Below are 19,300 nucleotides of genomic sequence, written 5' to 3'. Positions count from 1 at the left end.
AAAACTCACGTCCTCCTATATTAATAACAATTATCATACCAATTGAATTAAGACTCAATCGGCATATATAAAATTAAATTTAGTAAGTAAAAATCTTTCCTACACTGGAAATAACCAAACCCTTATTTTTATATTTATTTATTTTTCAAACTTCTTAAGCTATTAATATATTTTAATAATCAACAAAAGAAATTGCATTAAAATTAAAACCATTTTGTGATTAAAAAAAATCATTGGCAATGCTTCTTGGGATTAAAATAATTAATCACTTAGCATTTAAATTAATCAAAGTTATTGCCAAATGCCAAACCCTAGAATTCAAATTAACAATGATAGAATCTCAATGAAATAAATCTCATAATAAACTCTTACAAGTTATTGGTGTATCTAGACATTGTCTCCCCTCACTAAAAAAAAAAGAAAAAGAAAAAAAATGCAAAACATATATAAATATAAATATAGTAAATGAATATTAATGGAGGAAAATAAGTTTTAATAATGGGAAAATAAGAGCTTTAAATCCCAAAAAGCATGGGAAGAAAGGCAATTGGCAAGGCAATGAAGGAAGCTAGACCAAATATTGCCATGTTTGAAGCACCACTGCTGTTTCCATTTGAAGGGCTTGGAGCTAATCCTTCACGATGAGGGGAAATTCTTAGTAAAAATACCAATTATTCATGTATCAAGTTTATATAACTATAAAAATTTTAAAATATAATAAAATATGTAAATATCACATGAATGATGAATATTCAAATTGTCAACCTCGACAAAAAGGAATATAAATAAAATTTTAAATAATTAAACCCAAAGGGTGAATTTAGAAATTCTTTTAGGAATGGAAATTTAATTATTAATTTTTGAGAGATAAAAATATTATTTCATCATTTAATAATTTATATTTTTATCGTTTATAAAAAAAATTTTCATTTTGAGAGGTAAAGTATTTTATCATATATTAGTTTATAATTTTATTATTTTAAAGTGAACTAAACAGATTTTTAAATGGTCAAGTAAGTTTCCTGCCTCCTTTAAATTCACCCCTGCCTATAGTTGGGGTTAATATTCGATTAATTACTACTAGAAATTTTTAACTCTGGGTTCAAATACAGCCACGTCTCATTTAATATTTTTTTTCACTACATGGTAAAGATGCCATTTTCTAAATTGTAGAGTCTAAAAATTCCACAAACTCTCAATATTATATATAGAGGGTAAACCACAGTTATTTACTCAACTTTTATGGTAATTTCATTTTGGGTATGAAATCTTTTCAAATTAGTCATCTCACTTTTAGGATATTTTCATTTTAGTCATTCAAGTGTTAAATCTCTAACGGTATTTAATTATACACGTCACATCATGTTTGCACTTTCATTTTGGTACTATAACATGTTAACTAATTTGTTACTATAACATTAAAATTAATTAATTTAATATCATGTTAAATTTTTAAAATTTTATTTTATGTTTAACAAAATCAACTCAAATAACTTTGTCTATAAAACTTATATATATATATATTTTATATAATCTCAAGTCTCCTATGCTATGCTAAAGGTTAAGAGAAAAATACTTGCAATTAATTAAATTAATTGCTTGCTCTTTATTTGGGTAAAGAAATGATAAAAAAATATGAATTTTGTTTGGAATAGAAGATAAAATTAATTAATTTAATTAATTGCAAATATTTTTATTTACCCTAATCAATACTTAAAAAGATTTTTTTGATAATTTTTGTGTATTATTTTAATGTCTATCACTTATTCACTTTAAATTTGAGTTTTTTACCCTAATCAATACTTCAAAAGATATTTTTGATGACCAAAATGAATATGCAAACATGATATGGCATCTACAATACCGCAGTTAAAGATTTAACAATTGAGTGATTAAAATGAAAATGACTTAAAAGTTGAATGACCAAATTACAAGGAAAATGCCTTAAAAGTTAAGTGACCCAATGGAAAATTTATCCATGATAATTGTTTTAATGGAATTTAAAAAAATTCATAAACCAAATTATGGAGGTTTTTTTTTTTTTTTGGCCAATATCTAATTATACTCCATATATATACACACCAACTTTCGGTAGAAATTCAAGATTTACCATCTTTCAACGAAAAAGTATAACTTTTTTTTTGAAATACGCACTAAAATAGTTGATAATAAGATTATTTAAACAATAATATTTGTAAAGTAAGTTAGAATTAAAAGAAAGAAAACGAAGTACCTGGTGATAAAGATACTTCAGTGCCTGAAGTTGGAACCCCAACTGGAGCGGCACCATAGATAGCTGTAGGAATTCAATTCCAGATAAAAAATCAATTTTGTGATTACGTATTTTCAATATATTTAACTTACATTTAATGTTGGAGATAATGATTAAGTTAAATAAATGTCTCGATTGATATTTTATCGATACTTTTAAGACTTAATTAAATTCTTAAAAGAAAGTAATATACTTACTGGAGCAGAGACTAACGGGAGGGGTTTTAACATGGCAAACATTAGGTAGCTTAAGAGCTCTATCCATGTCAATGTCGACCCCATAACTCGAGGTCGCGTTCTTATCAAACAATAAACATAAACACTGAGGGCTGCTTTCCACGAGCCCGGCCAACTCCGGGCAACAAGGTTTGTCCGGCTTCGTTTGGTTGCTTCCGGCCGTCACGTACGGCAAACAATCCGACAAGTTAAACAAGTTTGTCATGCAGTCCGGTGTTGGTGCCATGGCGGATGGAGACGGTCCGTATGCTACGGAACCTGTTGGCTCGGATGCTGGTGACATAGATCCTTCAGTGCTTTGAGTTGGAACTCCGATTGGAGCCCCGACAATAGCTGTTTATGAGTTCATGGAAATAAATGTTGGTAGTTCACCTTAAGCATACATGTGCAACTAAATACTTTAAATTTAAAGTTCAAGTTTTATTTAATGAATAAAACTTGGTTTTAAAGTTTGATTAAGTTCTATTTTAAAATTTTGAGACGAGAATTGGACTACAAATTGTTAATATTAATTAAAATTTTAATGATAATAATATTTACACTAAATATAATACGTGATAATAAATTTTTTATTCAGAATCCAAAATTTTGAACCTTAATCCTGAATTTTGAACCATAGATTCGATCTCGAACTTTGAATTTCAAATAACTTGAAATTCAAAGTTTAGGGTTTAAGATTTAAAATTTGAAATTTGAGGTTTAAAATTTATGGTTCAAGATAAAAAAATTACTAAAATTATGTGTTAATAACATAAAAATTTTATTAAAATATAATTAAATAATTAAAAATCATGAATAATATGATGAGAAAATTACATAAAATAATTTCTCTAGTAAAATTAACAATTTATAAGATTTTTAAAAAATAACATTAATGTTTTGGTAATAAAATCTTATTTAAATGAAATAGGCAGTGTGCACGTGATTCATTTATTGGAAAAATGACAGAGCGGTAAAGTTGGTTGAGAGCTAACCGAGAGACCTTAAATGCCTTCATCAAACATATTAAATGAAACCCAACCATATCCCCCAACCCAAACTATTCTTTAAATATAATGTATAAAATTAACATTAAAAATATCACCCCAAAAAATTAACATTAAAAAATAAAATAAAAATATCATGGATATATTTATTAACCAAAATTTATATGATTTATAAATATTTTATTTATACTATTATAGACTATATAAAATAGACTGGAAATAATAAATTCACCAGTCAAAACTTCATTTCAAAGTATATTTTTAAATTTGATTATATATTACTATATTCACCACTAAAAATATATTTTTTAAAAATACTATAAAATCACTTGTGTTACCAAAAAAAAAATTCTACTCGTCGATGGAATTTTAGCTCAATTGAAATGAACATTTTTATCAATGCAGGAAGACGTAGGTTCAAATGCGCTGAAACACATTATCCTTCTATTTATAAGTTTGGTACGACTATAGATAATTCTAGACAATGTATTAAAAAGAACAAATATGATTCATATTGTAATTATCTTTGAAAATGTTGGGTTAATTCTAACAAATGTTTTCAAACTATGGTCCAAATGTTAAATTGGTCCAAAAACTTCAAGATGTTTTAATTAAGTTTTCAATGTTTTAATATTATATCAATCAAGCCATTCTATTAACCTAGTGGTCAATTTAAAAGTTATATATTAGGTTGGATAAAATGTTGAGCATATTTAAATCACGTAAATTAAATTATAAACATGTGTATGCTTAATGCATAATAGTTTAGATTTAATGTATTAAAATAAAATATAATCCTCTTAAGTTGTCAATATCTATGTTTTTCAAAACATAATATCTAAAGTTATTCATATTAAATTTGAATCGACAAAAGACCATCTTAATATAAAGAATATTCTTTAAAAAATTTAAAATTTAATTACAATATTTTTAAACTTTCGAACCAAATTTAAAATCGAAAGTATAGTTTGAAAATATCTTACAATTAACGCTAACAATTATAACAAATTTGAGTTCAATATTTAATTCTCCTCGTTATATTCAATGTTTCAAAAATTCCACGCACCTCTTCTAGTTCAAGCAATTCAATCATCCAATAACTAAATAAACAATTAAAAAAATCTATAAATCAATTCAATCAGTTTTCCTGTTTTAATTTTCGGTTGTTATAAGTCTTCTTACTCAAAATTATTCAATTTTTTACCCGCCAATTCTCAATCCAAACAACAAGATCAGTTATACTCCATCAAAAATTCATGAAAGATAGTAAAAAAAGAAGAGGGAAACGTAGAATTACCTGAACAAAGACTAACAGGAGGGGTTTTAACATGGCAAACATCAGGAAGCTTAAGAGCTCTATCCATGTCAATGTTGAACCCATAGTTCGCCGTCGCGTTCTTATCCAGCAAATAACACAAGCATTGAGGGCTACTTTCCACTAGCCCAGCCAATTCCGGACAGCAAGGCTTGTCCGGCTTCGTCAAGTTGCTTCCAGCCTCCACGTACGTCAAACAATCCGATAAGTTGAACAAGTTCGTCATACAGTCCGGCGTCGGTGCCATGGCGGACGGCGACATGGCCATCGCTGGACCAGCTGCCGGTGCCTGCGCCGATGTCACCGCGCCGCCGTAAAAAGCAGTTACGAGGATGGCGGCAACGAGGATCGTCGTTTGCTTCGCTGCCATTTTTTTTGTCGGTGAAAGCTAAGAGAATAGTAAAAGATTTTTGAAAACTGAGAGGTGAAGATGTTGGTAGTTATATTGAAGATAGTTGCAAATTTGAAAGCTCGAATTAATGTCAAGCCGAAATTAAATTCCAATTTATTGTAACCACCAACTAATTTTTTAAATTTTGTTTGTTTGAAATGTTACCGCTATTTGGTAGTTATATTAAATTTGATTAAATTTAAAATTTAATTATATTAATCTCAAAATCGAAGGTAGAATTCTCATAATATTATTTTTAAAGGAATAAATATTAAATCTATACATTATTTTTTTTTCAATATACAATTTGGGTAAAAGTATTATAGAGGTTAGGAGCATGATTATATTTTATTTTATTCTAAAAAAGGGATAAATTAGTAATTGTACATTAAATTAAAGAGCGAATTAATCGTTTATGTTAATAATTTTATTTATTTGTACTGTTAAAATTAACATGATTGACCAACAAGTGAAATTGGATGTAATAGTAAGATACGTTGCACTCCTAAGAAGATGACTCGAATTTAAAACTTGAATATGACATTGTTAAGAAGAACAGCTACGAACCCTGAACAAAAACTGTAAAACAAACATACAAATAAAACATACTCGATTTTGTTCTGATGCGAACCATGATGGATAGTCAAAGTAAACAATTTGCTTGGATTTGAATTAAGGGTGGTGGCACTAGAGACAAGTGTCCTCAACCATCTCTTCTCCATTGCTTATGTTGCATGGTATTAATGTGCTTTCCTTTTAATTAAACCCTAATTGCTAAACTTAACCAAACTTAGGTATTCGGGGGTTGCAAATTTCCAAAAGGCTTATAAACATAACGTCTTACTCAATGGCCTAACAGCTTGCTTCACTTAATTCGTGTTTAATCGTATTTAAATTTATGTCTTTTTACTTGGTATAATTGTAATAATATTAATTAAATTTAGGCTCAATCAATATTAATAATTTTCTAGAGAAATTTTCTTGTTACTGTTAAGATTTTATAAAAACACGTGATAACATAAAAATAAAACTACATTTTGGCTCTCAAAATTTATAATTTATTTCTAGTCCCCTAATATAATTTTTTTTAACATTAATATTGTCATATCTGTTATGTTTTATATAATAACTAGAACTATCCATAGTTCCTCTCCAACTCTTAAATAGAAGGATAACGCGCTTCAACACACTCAAATCCTCATCCTCCTGCACTGACAATAATTTCAATTCTAATCGAGTTAAGACTCAATCAGCCCCCAGCATAATTTTTTAACTTCACTCGTGGCTGGCAACATTGGATCTAGATAAGAAAAAAATATTTCCAAGCTTCAATTCGGCTCATGATTACTTTTAGCGCAATTCTTAAAATGGATAACTCTAAAAAGACCCATGTATACACAACGAGAGATTTAAGTATAAATAAATATGAAAATAACCCAAACATAATTTGAATAAAGTAGAGATTTGTATTATGTGCTCATATAGAGTAGGATCAAACAACAATAATCCCTAATTTGAGCACTCAAAAAACAATCCACCATTTTTCCAAAACCCCTATAAATCACAACCCCATAAACATTTAACTGGTTAGTCCACAAACCATCATCCATTACACATAAATATTCAAAGAAAACATAACGAACAAAATTTGAAGAAAATAAAATGAATTAAAATAAAAATCCTAACAGTAATGCAACTAGCGTGATTTGAACCCAAGTTACATTTGGGCAGAGGCGAATCTAGTCCCCCTTACAATGAAAATTTGACAATTAGACCCTTTAGAAATTTTAAACTTTTCAATTAATAAAGGCTAAATTACACTTTGGTCACTCTTAAAAATGATAAAATTTAATTTAATCTTTTAAAAATCATAAAGATATAGACTGTTAAAATTTTCAATTTAATTTTAGCCCCTTAAAAAAAAATTCTGACTTCGCTCCTATATCTAGGGTGATAAAGATCCTAATTACCAAGCCAACATACGGGTTAAAAACCACCAAAATTTTTTAAAAATAAAGTAGACTAAAACTAAAATTTGAAGAAAAAATATTATTAAAGATGCTGTGACTAGTAACTAGCTTAGAGGCTAATCCACCATCAACAAAGTCAAATTTTAATTTCAGAAAATTGAGTGGCTAAGGTTTTCTTCTTTTTTTTTCTTCTTCTTAACAATCCTATGGTTTTAGTTTTTCTTTTGTTTTAGTACTATATTTATATTTTTATCATATTTGAATTAATAATATTTTATTATCAGTGCTGAAAGATTTTCATATAAGAAATAATTTTTGATATTCATGATATTTTTTATAATTTAATTTAAAAATTAAACATAGAATTTATATTAGGCATAGGTTGTTTACATCAACTTATGGTTATATCTCTATGCTATGTTTAAATTTAAAATTTAGTATATGTTGTTTAATTTTATATAATTTGATTCATTTACAGTTGAAATAGTTGATAATCTTAATTATTTTTGTCAAAATATTGAAGTTAATTTTTCTTAAAAATACCTGTTCCAACTTCATGTAGAAATATATATAGTGTTACGAGATGTTTTTGAGAGAAATTAATGTAATCATTTTAATCGCTATAGCTAAGGATGTTAATTATTTGAACTAACTAATGTCATTATAAAATCAGATGATCAAATTACTTCAAATTAATGAAGATTGAATCTCAAATGTGAGCATAACAGAGAGATCGAAATTACAAATTTATCATTATCTTATAATGATTAAAAAAAAGAGTCGTGTTTTCAGTTAGTCTAAATAATTAGGACCCTTAATATTTTTAGTAGTTGATGTGAATTTTTCTTTTTAATTTCCCAAGATATCCACTAGAGCGTTCTGTAAGCCCATCAATAGGGTAGACACTGACCAAAAAATTTAAAATTACTCCATACCCAATGCAATGATAGAACCCTTGACAACTAGTTAAGGTTGAAGAAACTCTTATTATCTCACTTAACTCTTGTGGTTGATGTGTTTTTTTATTAACACTCTCATGTTCATTAGACCAAAATAAATTTTTGATTGAATAATATTATTTTAAAAAAAATAGATTTAAAATTTCAACCAAAATAGCTAAATATGTTAATTATTTTGACTACCTAATATCATTGTAAAAGTAGAGAACCAAATTATGTTCAATAAAAATATAAAAATTATTGTTTAAATACATATAAAAATTAAATTATTTGTGTGCTACAAATTTTGATAGTAAAGCATAATAATGAATTTATAATGTTATATCTAGAATTACCTGTAGCCTCTCCTCAATACATAAATAAGAAGATAATGCACTTCAACGCACTCGAACTCACCATCATCTTGCATTGACAACAATACTTATATCAATCGAGTTATGACTCAATTGACTATCATTCAAGTATTTTTTAATGTGATTCTTACCTTATTATTTCTAAGCTTAAAAAATGTATGTTTGGAATTTCCCTATCTTGGGTCAATTGCTGAATGAGGCCAATCCAATGTTGGGCAGGTTTATTGAGTTATATTATGGCTTGTTTTATGTTTGGGTTTGATTATCTTTATCACATATATTCGGTTCAATTGAGTTCATCGCCAAAAGATAGGCACGAGCACTAAAGCTCGTTATGGTCACGGCCGCATCAAGATCAACCATCTTGATAAGACCGTATTTATTCGTCATTAACGAGCCCAATCACTCTGTTACATTAGGTTGTATAGCCAACCTAACAAAAATGACAAACACATTAATAAAAGAGAAATACATGACTTACAAGGGTTCTCCTTAAATACTTATGTGAACCTCTGAATTGTCTTCAACCTATTAACAACATCCTTATCGTATTCTATTATATATTGTTTCAAGGGCGAAGTTAAAAAAAAAATTGATCAAGCGAAATTAAGTTGTATATTTTACAATAATAAAAATATAATTTCATAATTTTAATTGTCTATATCTTTATAGTTTTTAAAAGATTAAATCAAATTTTTTATCATTTGAGGGGTCAAAGTATAATTTTAGGGTTTTTTACTAAATTAGTATAAAAAAATTAAAAAATTCTAAAATAAGACACCGAAAAAATTAATTACGAAAATGGTATAGTCAAGGTGGTCACGCCACTCTGACAGGCGGCACCACCCTGACATGACCATCAACAGTACACAGCAACAGTAAAAAAAAAGAACACTGAAAAAAAAAAAAACTGAAAACGAAAAAAAATAATAAAAAAGGGTCATGTGGGTGCCAGAGGCGGCACCAGTGTTGCCTCTGGCAGAGGCGGCACCAGTTGTTTCGGTCCCACAGGCGGCACCCAAGCACTTTATTCGTATTTTTTTCGTATATTATTTTTTAAAATATATTATTTTCGTATTTTATTTTTTTATATTATTTTAGCAAAAAATATTTCAAATGTATTATGTAAGTGTTTTTTTATATTAATTTAATAAATAACCTTGATTTTGACACTTTCTTCGTATTTCTTTCTTATCTTATTTTTTAAAATATATTATTTTCGTATTTTATTTCTTCATATTATTTTAGTACATAATGTTTTAAATGTATTATTTAAGTATTATTTATATTTTTCAATAAATAACCCTGATTTTGACACTTTCTTCGTATTTTTTCAGATCTTATTTTTTAAAATATATTATTTTCGTATTTTATTTCTTTATATTATTTTAGCAAAAATGTTTCAAATGTATTATGTAAGTGTTTTTATATTAATTTAATAAATAACCTGATTTTGACACATTCTTCGATTTTTTTCAGATCTTATTTTTTAAAATATATTATTTTCATATTTTATTTCTTCATATTATTTTAGTACATAATGTTTCAAATGTATTATTTAAGTATTTTTATATTTTTCAATAAATAATCCTGATTTTAGCACTTTATTCAGATATTATTTTAAAATATATTATTTTCAGTATTTTATTTTTTATATTATTTTAGCAAAAAATATTTCAAATGTATTATGTAAATGTTTTTTTTATATTAATTTAATAAATAACCTTGATTTTGACACATTCTTCGTATTTTTTTCGTATCTTATTTTTTAAAATATATTTTATAGTGCTTAGGTGCCGCTTGTGGGACCCACACAACTGGTGCCGCCTCTGCCAGAGACAACACTGGTGCCGCCTCTGGCACCCACATGACCCTTTTTTATTATTTTTTTTTCGTTTTCAGCTTTTTTTTTGTTTTCAGTGTTTTTTTTTTACTGTTGCTGTGCACTGTTGATGGTCATGTCAAGATGGTGCCGCCTGTCAGAGTGGCGTGACCACCCTGACTATACCATTTCCGTAATTAGTTTTTTCGGTGTCTTATTTTGGAATTTTTTAATTTTTTTTATACTAATTTAATAAAAAACCCATAATTTTATCATTATTAATTTAAAATTTTATAAATTATAAATAGACTAAAAGAGAATTTTCTATTTTAGGAAGATCAGGCCCATCGCCGGCCCACCTGCCCTTGTATGGATCTAATGAAATGTCATACAGTATTTTCATATTAATACAAAAATAAGTGTTTTACCCACAAAGCCTAACCTTAATAACAAAAACGAGGTCTTAAAAATCCTGAGGTTCAGTCAATTAAGTCTTGTCTTGATTGGCATCGATATTGTTATCTATGCAAGAGGTTGTGGATTCAAGTGCGCTAAAGTGTATTATCCCCCTATTTAAGGGTCTGAGAAGGGCTATGGATAGTTTTAAGCATTGTATAAAAAATAGCATATATGATAAAAAATTATGATGAGATTAATATTTAAAAAAAACACTAAGGTTCATACATATTTATTTAATATGCAAATTAATTAATTTTAAAAATCACAAAAAAACATCTCAACTTCATTATTATTTTCATTAAAGTTTAATATAAGTGGAGCGAAATCAAACTTTTTTGTAAAGGGTCAAATTAAATTACTAATTTTTACGAATAGTTTATATCTTTATAAATTTTAAAAGATTAAATTAAATTATTATATTTTTAAGAAATTAAAATATAATTTTATATTTATTAATTTAAAATTTTAAAAATTTTAAAGTATTTAAATAAAAAATTCTATTTTAGGAACCGGACCTTGTCAGCCCGTAGTTTTACCCTTTAAATTAGAAGAGAGGGCCAATTGAATATCCCATTAACATACAAGCCAGCAGCCATTTTCCATCAATTTTTTCTGTGGAAACATTCTTTTCCTTTCTTAAGGTAGAAAGTAACAATCAAAAGTATATTTTTTTGTCCAATATATCAAATACAAAGTAAAATTAAAGCAATCATTCACCACTTTTTTATTTTAATAATTCTAATAATTCTCCGATTTAATAGTATTTTTTAGGTCATAATTGTATTTAATATATCATATTTATATAAAAATTTTGACACATTCATATTATATAAAAACTGATATGTTCATACACAAATTTTATATATCATCATATTTTATATATGTATTTAAAATTTGTGATTATCGCTTACTTCTTTAATAAACTTACAGAACACGAATAATTAATTATTGGGCACGTTTTAATAGAAACATTTTCGAAACCAAAAAATAAAATCTATTTATGTTGTTTTTCCTGCTTTTCCAAGCAATAGAGTTTGCTGAAACAATGTTATCAAATCATATTTCCATTAAAAAAATAAAATTAGCTAACTAAAATTGAACATTTTACCTAATTTTGATCCCTCAATCTCCCATAATAAAAACCCTAATTTCCCCCATTTCTCTTCCTATAAAATAAACACATCCAAACATAGTGTTTTTAAGGCATATATTCAATATATAGAGTGATATATATAATTATATATGATAATGAAGCAATTTGATCACCTTATGCTTTTCTTTCTCCTCCATACTTGTTGTTCAACATTATTAACCTTAGCCCAAGCTCCAGCAGCAGCTCCGGTGGTAGCTCCAAAGGCAGCACCAGTACTAGCACCGGCATCATCCCCGGCACCACCCGGTCCAACCAACGTCACAAAAATCCTCGAAAAAGCCGGCCAATTCTCGACTTTTATCCGGTTAATGAAAGCCACGCAAGTCGCGAACCAGTTACTCGGCCAACTCAACAACACCAACAATGGGATCACTATTTTCGCACCGACCGACAGTGCTTTTTCGAGCTTAAAATCTGGCACCTTGAACTCACTTTCCGACGAACAAAAAGTAGAGTTAATCCAATTCCATATAATCCCAACTTATCTCTCTTCAGCTCAGTTTCAAACCATTAGTAACCCTTTAAGAACCCAAGCCGGTGATAGCGGCGACGGGAAGTTCCCTCTCAACGTTACCTCGACTGGAGACACCGTGAACATTACGTCGGGGTTGACTAATACTAGTGTTTCAGGTACAGTTTATACCGACGGTCAACTTGCTGTTTATCAAATAGATAGAGTTCTTCAGCCTTTACAGATATTCGATCCTAGACCTCCGGCACCAGCGCCTGCTCCGGCGAAATCGAAGAAGAAGAAAGATGATGATGTGGCTGATAGTCCTGCTGATGATTCTACTGATAATTCTAAAGCTGTGAGGTTCACTATGGGAAACAATGTTGGTTTATTTGGGGTTACTGCCATAGTACTTATTGCATTAATTTCTTTGTGATTATAGTAAAATAAAAATTTTAAATATGGGATTTTGAGGGGAAAAATATGGTGAGATTGAGTGCATGTTTTTTTGTTTTTGTTTTTTTTTTTATATTTTGTGTTTTTAAAAAAAATATTATTATCCTTTAAATTTCTGTTTTTACCATATTTTTATCTTATAAATAGTACTGTCACAAGAGTTAATTGTTATGATTATTGAATTTTGAGGTTGTTGAGTGTTTTGTTGTTTCCTCTTTAGAATCATATATTTATATAACATCATTACTCTTTATTGTGTGATATTCCAAAATAGATTTCATGTATGTTAACACGTGTTATATTTTAGATTTAACACGTATTTATATGCATGGTCTTATGTACGGCTTTACATGTAACTTTGCAGGGGAGTATAAAACACTCTTCCTGCGAACTCAATACGCAAGCTCGATCTGCAAACTTAGTATGCGAGTTTAACATGCAAACCGTGTAGAATCCGACTTAAACCCATTCGGGTTACGGGTCGGTAATAGTAAGTATTATAACAGAGGTGCTTTAATTTTTTTATCTCTATATACCTTTTAATTTTATCAATTACATCATTAAATTGTCGAGACTATATCAATTAAATCCTTCCATTACTAAAACTATCAAATGATACGTCAATCTTATATAACATAATTTAAAATAATAAATTTAAAGATTTAATGCTATTTAATAATTAAATTAATAATTTTAATAACGAAACAAGCTAATTAATATAATCTCGATAATAAAAAATGATTTGAATAAGTATATATAATAAAATTATGAATACCTAATTTTATATATATGTTATTTACATAGCAATATTTTAATTATATTTTTATAGAAAAACAGTTAATTATATTAGCCATTATTGTTAATTGATTGTGCATTTTCATTAATTTACATTAATTTTATTTTGTATTATAAATTTAAGTTTTTTCAAATTATAAAATAATAATAAATAAATAAATTGAATAATATATAAGTATTAAATAAATAAAATCTTAATTATAAATGGATTAATAAAAATTATAATCCGTTCTAATCAGATTTAATTTATAAATAAATCTAATTAGATTGTTGGGTAAAAGTAAAAAAAAAAGTTGAAAGTTATCGATCGAGTTTTAGCTTAATTAGGATGGGTATTGTTGTCAATATAAGAGGACGTGGGTTCAAATGCGCTGGAGCGCATTGTCCTCCTATTCATGAGTTAAGGAGCAATTATAGGTAATTTTAGGCATTATATAAAAAATATAAATAAATTATTAAAAAAGAAAAGCTAAAAGGTGGTTGGCATGATAAAATGGTATAACCAAAGCAGGACTCAAATTGCCTTCCAAAAGCAAGAGAGTTTGATAATTGCTTGTTTTCATATATTGGTAGCTTGTGTTTTTCAACTATTTAAATGTCTCAAATTCAATCATCCTGTCCTTTTTTCCTTCACTCTTAATTAAAACTTTTTTTTTAATTTTTAAAATTAAATTATTATTTAATATATTCACGACGAATTTCTTTAGTTTGGCAAATAAAATTGATAAAACAATCTGAATCTAATAGGTTTTAACCCGATCTGATTTATCAAATAAAATTTTACTTCTAACAAATATTAGAGTCTTGAAGTACATCGAGCTTATCTTGATATTGTTGGGTATCCGGTAAATAATAAAATATTCCATAACATTTCTCTTTGAATGTTTATTGGTAGATAATAAGTCTCATCACTGTATAAAAAAATTCCTAATGAAGGAAAAAAAGTGCACATATTTATAATGCGCATAACATGTTATCTCATTAAAAACTTTATCAGGAAAATCCAACGAGACAAAACATTGGTTAAAGGGAGAAGAGTACAACACGTATTTACTCCCCCTCTTGAGAACTTCATATGAATTCCAAATTCTACGTATTTCATGATTAATCTTCAATTATAAAAAGGAAACATATTACAATAAAATAAATCATATTAAAATATACCTGAAGATATTTAATATCATTGTTATCACCCTAACTATTATAAGAAGCACAATTACAAGTATTAAAACATCATTGCTTTCATAATAACAATTATAAATTAATAGTAGAAAACCATTTATAAAATCAAAATTTTCTTTTACTCATAATAACATTTATAAATTAATAGTAAAGACGATTTATAAAACAATGAAATTTCGGTTCATCATGCTTGAAAATTATCTCGATACACATTATACCAAATTTTAATATCACATATATGATATAAAATCTTATGATGCTCTAATCAAAATTTGTTATGCTTGCATTTACTGCAAGGAATACAATAGGTCTAATAGGATACACTACAGGAAAATAGGGTTTTAACGGCGTTTTTAGCGGCGTTTTATGATAAAACGCCGCAAAAATTGTAAAACATAGAGCAATAGCGGCGCTTTTGGTAAAACGCCGCTAAAAGTCATATAACCCCTAAAACCCTAAACCCAAAAAAATCATGAACACTAATCTATAACTCCTAAAATACTAAACCCTTAAACACTAAACCATAACTTCTAAAACCCTAAACCCCAAAAAATGTCACATGTATGTTGATGTGTATATACATATATATATTAATGTAAAAGCTTATGTTCATAATAAATTATGGAAGCAATGCTTAATATTGATTAAATTTATTTTTGGTTTACGGTTTAATATTTAAGGTTTAAGGTCTATGGTTTAGGGTTTTATGGTTTAAGGTTTAATGGCCATGGGTATATAGTATGTTAATCTCAAGTGAATCATATTCAATAATTAAATCTTAAACCCTATAATTAACTATTGTTATCGATAATAGATATCTTGATTTTGATAAAAAATATTTTTATATATTAATAAGGTGTTATATTGTTTAATGGATTGAAGGGATAATTTGTGGAAAATGTTTTAAATGATAAGTTTACCTTTAAATTTTATTAATAATTTTTGTTTATACTATTTTAATATTTATCTATACTGATTAATCAAAATATATATTTATTTATACTGAACGAAAATTCTCTGCACTCATTTGTGTCTCCACGTTTTTAATTGTAACTCATTTTCTTTTTAAAATATATATTGTCTCCACGTTTTTTCATTTTCTTTTACACAATTATTGATATAACATCATTTTATATTTATATATTGCATGGATACATAAATATTTATATTTATTCAATATAAAAATATATTGATGTATTTTTTTAAATGTGTATGATTAAATCAAAATTAAAGTTTCAACTATACATTTAGACCACAATTAGAATTTCACGTCTACAATTACACATTAAACCGAAATAAAAATAAACTCAAAATTTAAAATTTAAAATTTAAAAATAAAAATAAAAAATAAAAAACTTAAAAATTTAATATTTAATATTTTAGTCCATATTTCAATTAAAAGTTCAATATTCAAAATTAAAAAAATTCCAAAAGAAAAAATAAAAAAATATGTTAAAAATAAAAAAATTTAAAATTAATCTTATAATGGCGTTTTAGTGAAATTCAGACACAATCTCTAACAGTTATTAAACTTTTTGTTTATTTGTAAGGAAAAAAAATTAATACTATGGTCAAATTGTAATTTTATTTCCACTATTATATTTAAAATTTAATTTTAATCTCTATATTTTAATTTTACATAATTTTATTCTCCACTTTTATCATATTATTGGTTAATCTAAATAGTTATAGGTAAAATAGTAGTATAAATTACCAACAACTTTTTAGTTAAGTGACAAGAATTATATATCGTGGACATAAGAATTTAGATTAAATTTCAAGTAATCATATTTTTCAAACAAAAAAATGTTAATATATATTTCTTTTCCTTAAAACCAACAATTCCAACTCATTATACTAACATTTCGATAATAATAATAATAATAATAATAATAATAACCCTTATTATGTTAACATAGACTATTTCTTTTGTTGGAAAATTTATTTTATTTTGAAAAAATAGGTAAATATTAGATTAACTGATCATAAAGTTGTAAAATTAGAGGAGTAAATTATGCTAAATTTAAAGAGCAAGAACTAAATTCAATTTCAACATAGCGAAGGACAAAACCGAATTTGACCTTATACTATCTGTTGTTAAAGGATGACCGCAAAATGGCAGTCACATTAGGGTTTATTTCAAACGTCGCCTCTCTCCCTTCCCTTTCTCATCACTTAGCATCACCACACCAAACCAAGAGCCAACCAGTTTCGGATTTATTTCTTCTTTAATTGAACCCATTCTTTTAAGCACACAAACGATGACCATGGATTATCATCTTCATCATCATCTATTTTGTTCTACTTGTAGAAACACATAAACTAAAACACACACACACAAAAAATGAAGTAGTCGACCAAGGCCCTTTTGTAATAAGTTAAAGAGACCATGTTGAAGAACAAGATCGATGTTGGTTCGTTGTCTCTTAACATTCCCTGAAGAATTAAAATCCCCAAATTTTTATTACCCGCTCGTTAGTCCCTACTCTCGATCTGTTAGGTTATCTTTTAATTCTAGGCTTTCAAGAAAGCACTGAGCCTGCTCCAAAAATGCTGTGAGAAAGAGGATCTGTTGGTTTAGGATATAACTTTTGGTTCATGAAGAAGCGATCCCTCCGCATCAAGATAGTCAATCGCTGCTCCTAGAACCGGGGGAAGACTAAATGGGCGAAAAGAAGACATTCTGGGGGCAGCAATCTAAGAGATGTCAGAATCCCTGCCCCAGCAGCAGCAGCAACGAAACCCTAGGAATCTCCCGTTTCACCTCTCCCTTGTCAATGTAAGCCTCTCCATTTTTCAATCTCCTGTTGCTCAATTCCGTTGTTACCAATGATTGCTCTGCCTACAGTTCCGTTTGCTTTCGGATGAACCAAAGGCATGAAAATGCAAGTGCTAAATTTCCTCCTTTTCTTCTTTTGAATTTGAATTGTTAAGTGGATTTTCGCTTTGTTATCTTTTTAATTAGTTTGTTGGTTTCGATGTGGAATAACCGAATCGATTGAGAGTGCTACTGTGAGGTGAAAGAAAAGGAAGAACAAAAAGGAGTAGGCTATCGTTTAGGCCACGCCCATTGGACATACACAAAAGCTACCGATTGTTAAGTCACCAAAGACTTTGAAGACGATGACACTCCAACTTCCGCTACTCGCAATTCTCAAATGCTCCGCCTTGTCTTGTCGAAGTTGAAACCGAGGTACCCTTTTCACTCCCTTGCTTTTCATAGCTCAAAACTTCACTGTGACTTGGCATTATCCTTTAAGGCTATTTTTGTTGAATCATTTGATTTCATACTTCAAATTCACTTGCAATTTGTAATCTTAAAGTGAAGCAAAATCAGGGGGTTTTAAATTATTACTTACGCGAATGGAATTTGGTTTTAAATTATGACATTTGCATTTGCATATAAACATAGTTTGCTAATAGAAATTAGGGCTTTGCAACAGTTGAGGATATTTTTGTTAATATCCATTTCGCAATGGATAAGAATGTGGGAATTCTTGCTATGGAAATCTACTTCCCTCCTACTTGTGTTCAACAGGTGATTTCATCTCTTCCTTTTTTTTTTCCTGTTAATTTCTTCGAGTTTTTGAGTTCTGGGTTTTGGTTGGGTAGCTGATTCAAGGGAGAAAAATGGGTCAAAGGTGGAATTTTTTTTGGTTATTTATGGTGAATAAACTGATTGCCTCCAAATTTAATTTTCTTGGGGTTTTTTTCTTGTTTCAGAATTTTTAATTGTATATCTGAAAAGTTCATCTCATTTGAACTTTATAATTTGGTGAAGTCTAACTACTGTTAAAGTGTTATGTTTGATTCCTTACTGGATCAATGGGTGTTAATTACAATTTTCCCTAGAAAAAAAAATTCTAGTTTTGCATGATCATATGGTTATGAATACTTGTTTTAGTTTATAGTAGAATGATGGCTTTTTATTTGATATGTTATTTATTCATAGATTAATGTAATATGAGATTAATTTTATGATATTCATTTCTTTTTCCTACAAAACAGGAAGCATTGGAGGCTCATGATGGTGCTAGTAAGGGGAAATACACCATTGGACTTGGACAACAAGATTGCATGGCCTTTTGTACAGAAGTGGAAGATGTTATCTCTATGAGGTTACAAATTCTACATTTTATATCTACTCTTCTTATATGTTATTAGCATCACGTAATATGCTTTTACAAGATGTATAATAATGACTAAGATTTGCATTGTATGGATGGTTGAAATGAACACTTTCTTCGATTTTACTAATGTGGTTATGTTTGATCTGCAGTTTACAAATTGTTACTTCACTCCTAGCAAAATATAAGATTGACCCCAAACAAATCGGCCGTCTTGAAGTTGGTAGTGAGACTGTGATCGACAAGAGCAAGTCCATTAAGACCTTCTTGATGCAAATCTTTGAGGTACTCTTCCCCAATCATCACGATTTCTTATCTAGGATAGTTGTCCCTTCTAGCTGCTAGCCATTATACGGGGTCATTTTGTCAAAGG

At 28.0% G+C, this 19,300-nt stretch overlaps 2 protein-coding genes across 2 annotated transcripts; one reads left to right on the top strand and one right to left on the bottom strand.

Annotated features, from left to right (window-relative positions):
* Window positions 1-275: 275 nt before the first annotated feature.
* On the bottom strand, window positions 276-5,311 carry LOC108489971 (non-specific lipid transfer protein GPI-anchored 4-like). The gene is made up of 4 exons (XM_017794746.2): window positions 4,792-5,311; window positions 2,470-2,841; window positions 2,234-2,296; window positions 276-634 (listed from the first exon to the last, which is right to left on the bottom strand). Exons 1-4 carry the CDS (start codon window positions 5,177-5,179, stop codon window positions 516-518), a joined length of 942 nt encoding a protein of 313 aa, XP_017650235.1. The 5' UTR covers window positions 5,180-5,311; the 3' UTR covers window positions 276-515.
* A 6,597-nt stretch (window positions 5,312-11,908) lies between these two features.
* On the top strand, window positions 11,909-13,033 carry LOC108450698 (fasciclin-like arabinogalactan protein 12). Its single transcript, XM_017748431.2, has one exon. It carries the CDS (start codon window positions 12,006-12,008, stop codon window positions 12,801-12,803), a length of 798 nt encoding a protein of 265 aa, XP_017603920.1. The 5' UTR covers window positions 11,909-12,005; the 3' UTR covers window positions 12,804-13,033.
* The last annotated feature ends 6,267 nt before the right edge of the window (window positions 13,034-19,300 follow it).

The sequence above is a fragment of the Gossypium arboreum genome, chromosome 13, assembly GCF_025698485.1.
Source record: "Gossypium arboreum isolate Shixiya-1 chromosome 13, ASM2569848v2, whole genome shotgun sequence".
NCBI lineage: Eukaryota > Viridiplantae > Streptophyta > Magnoliopsida > Malvales > Malvaceae > Gossypium > Gossypium arboreum.
This window is presented reverse-complemented; position numbering and strand designations above follow the sequence as displayed.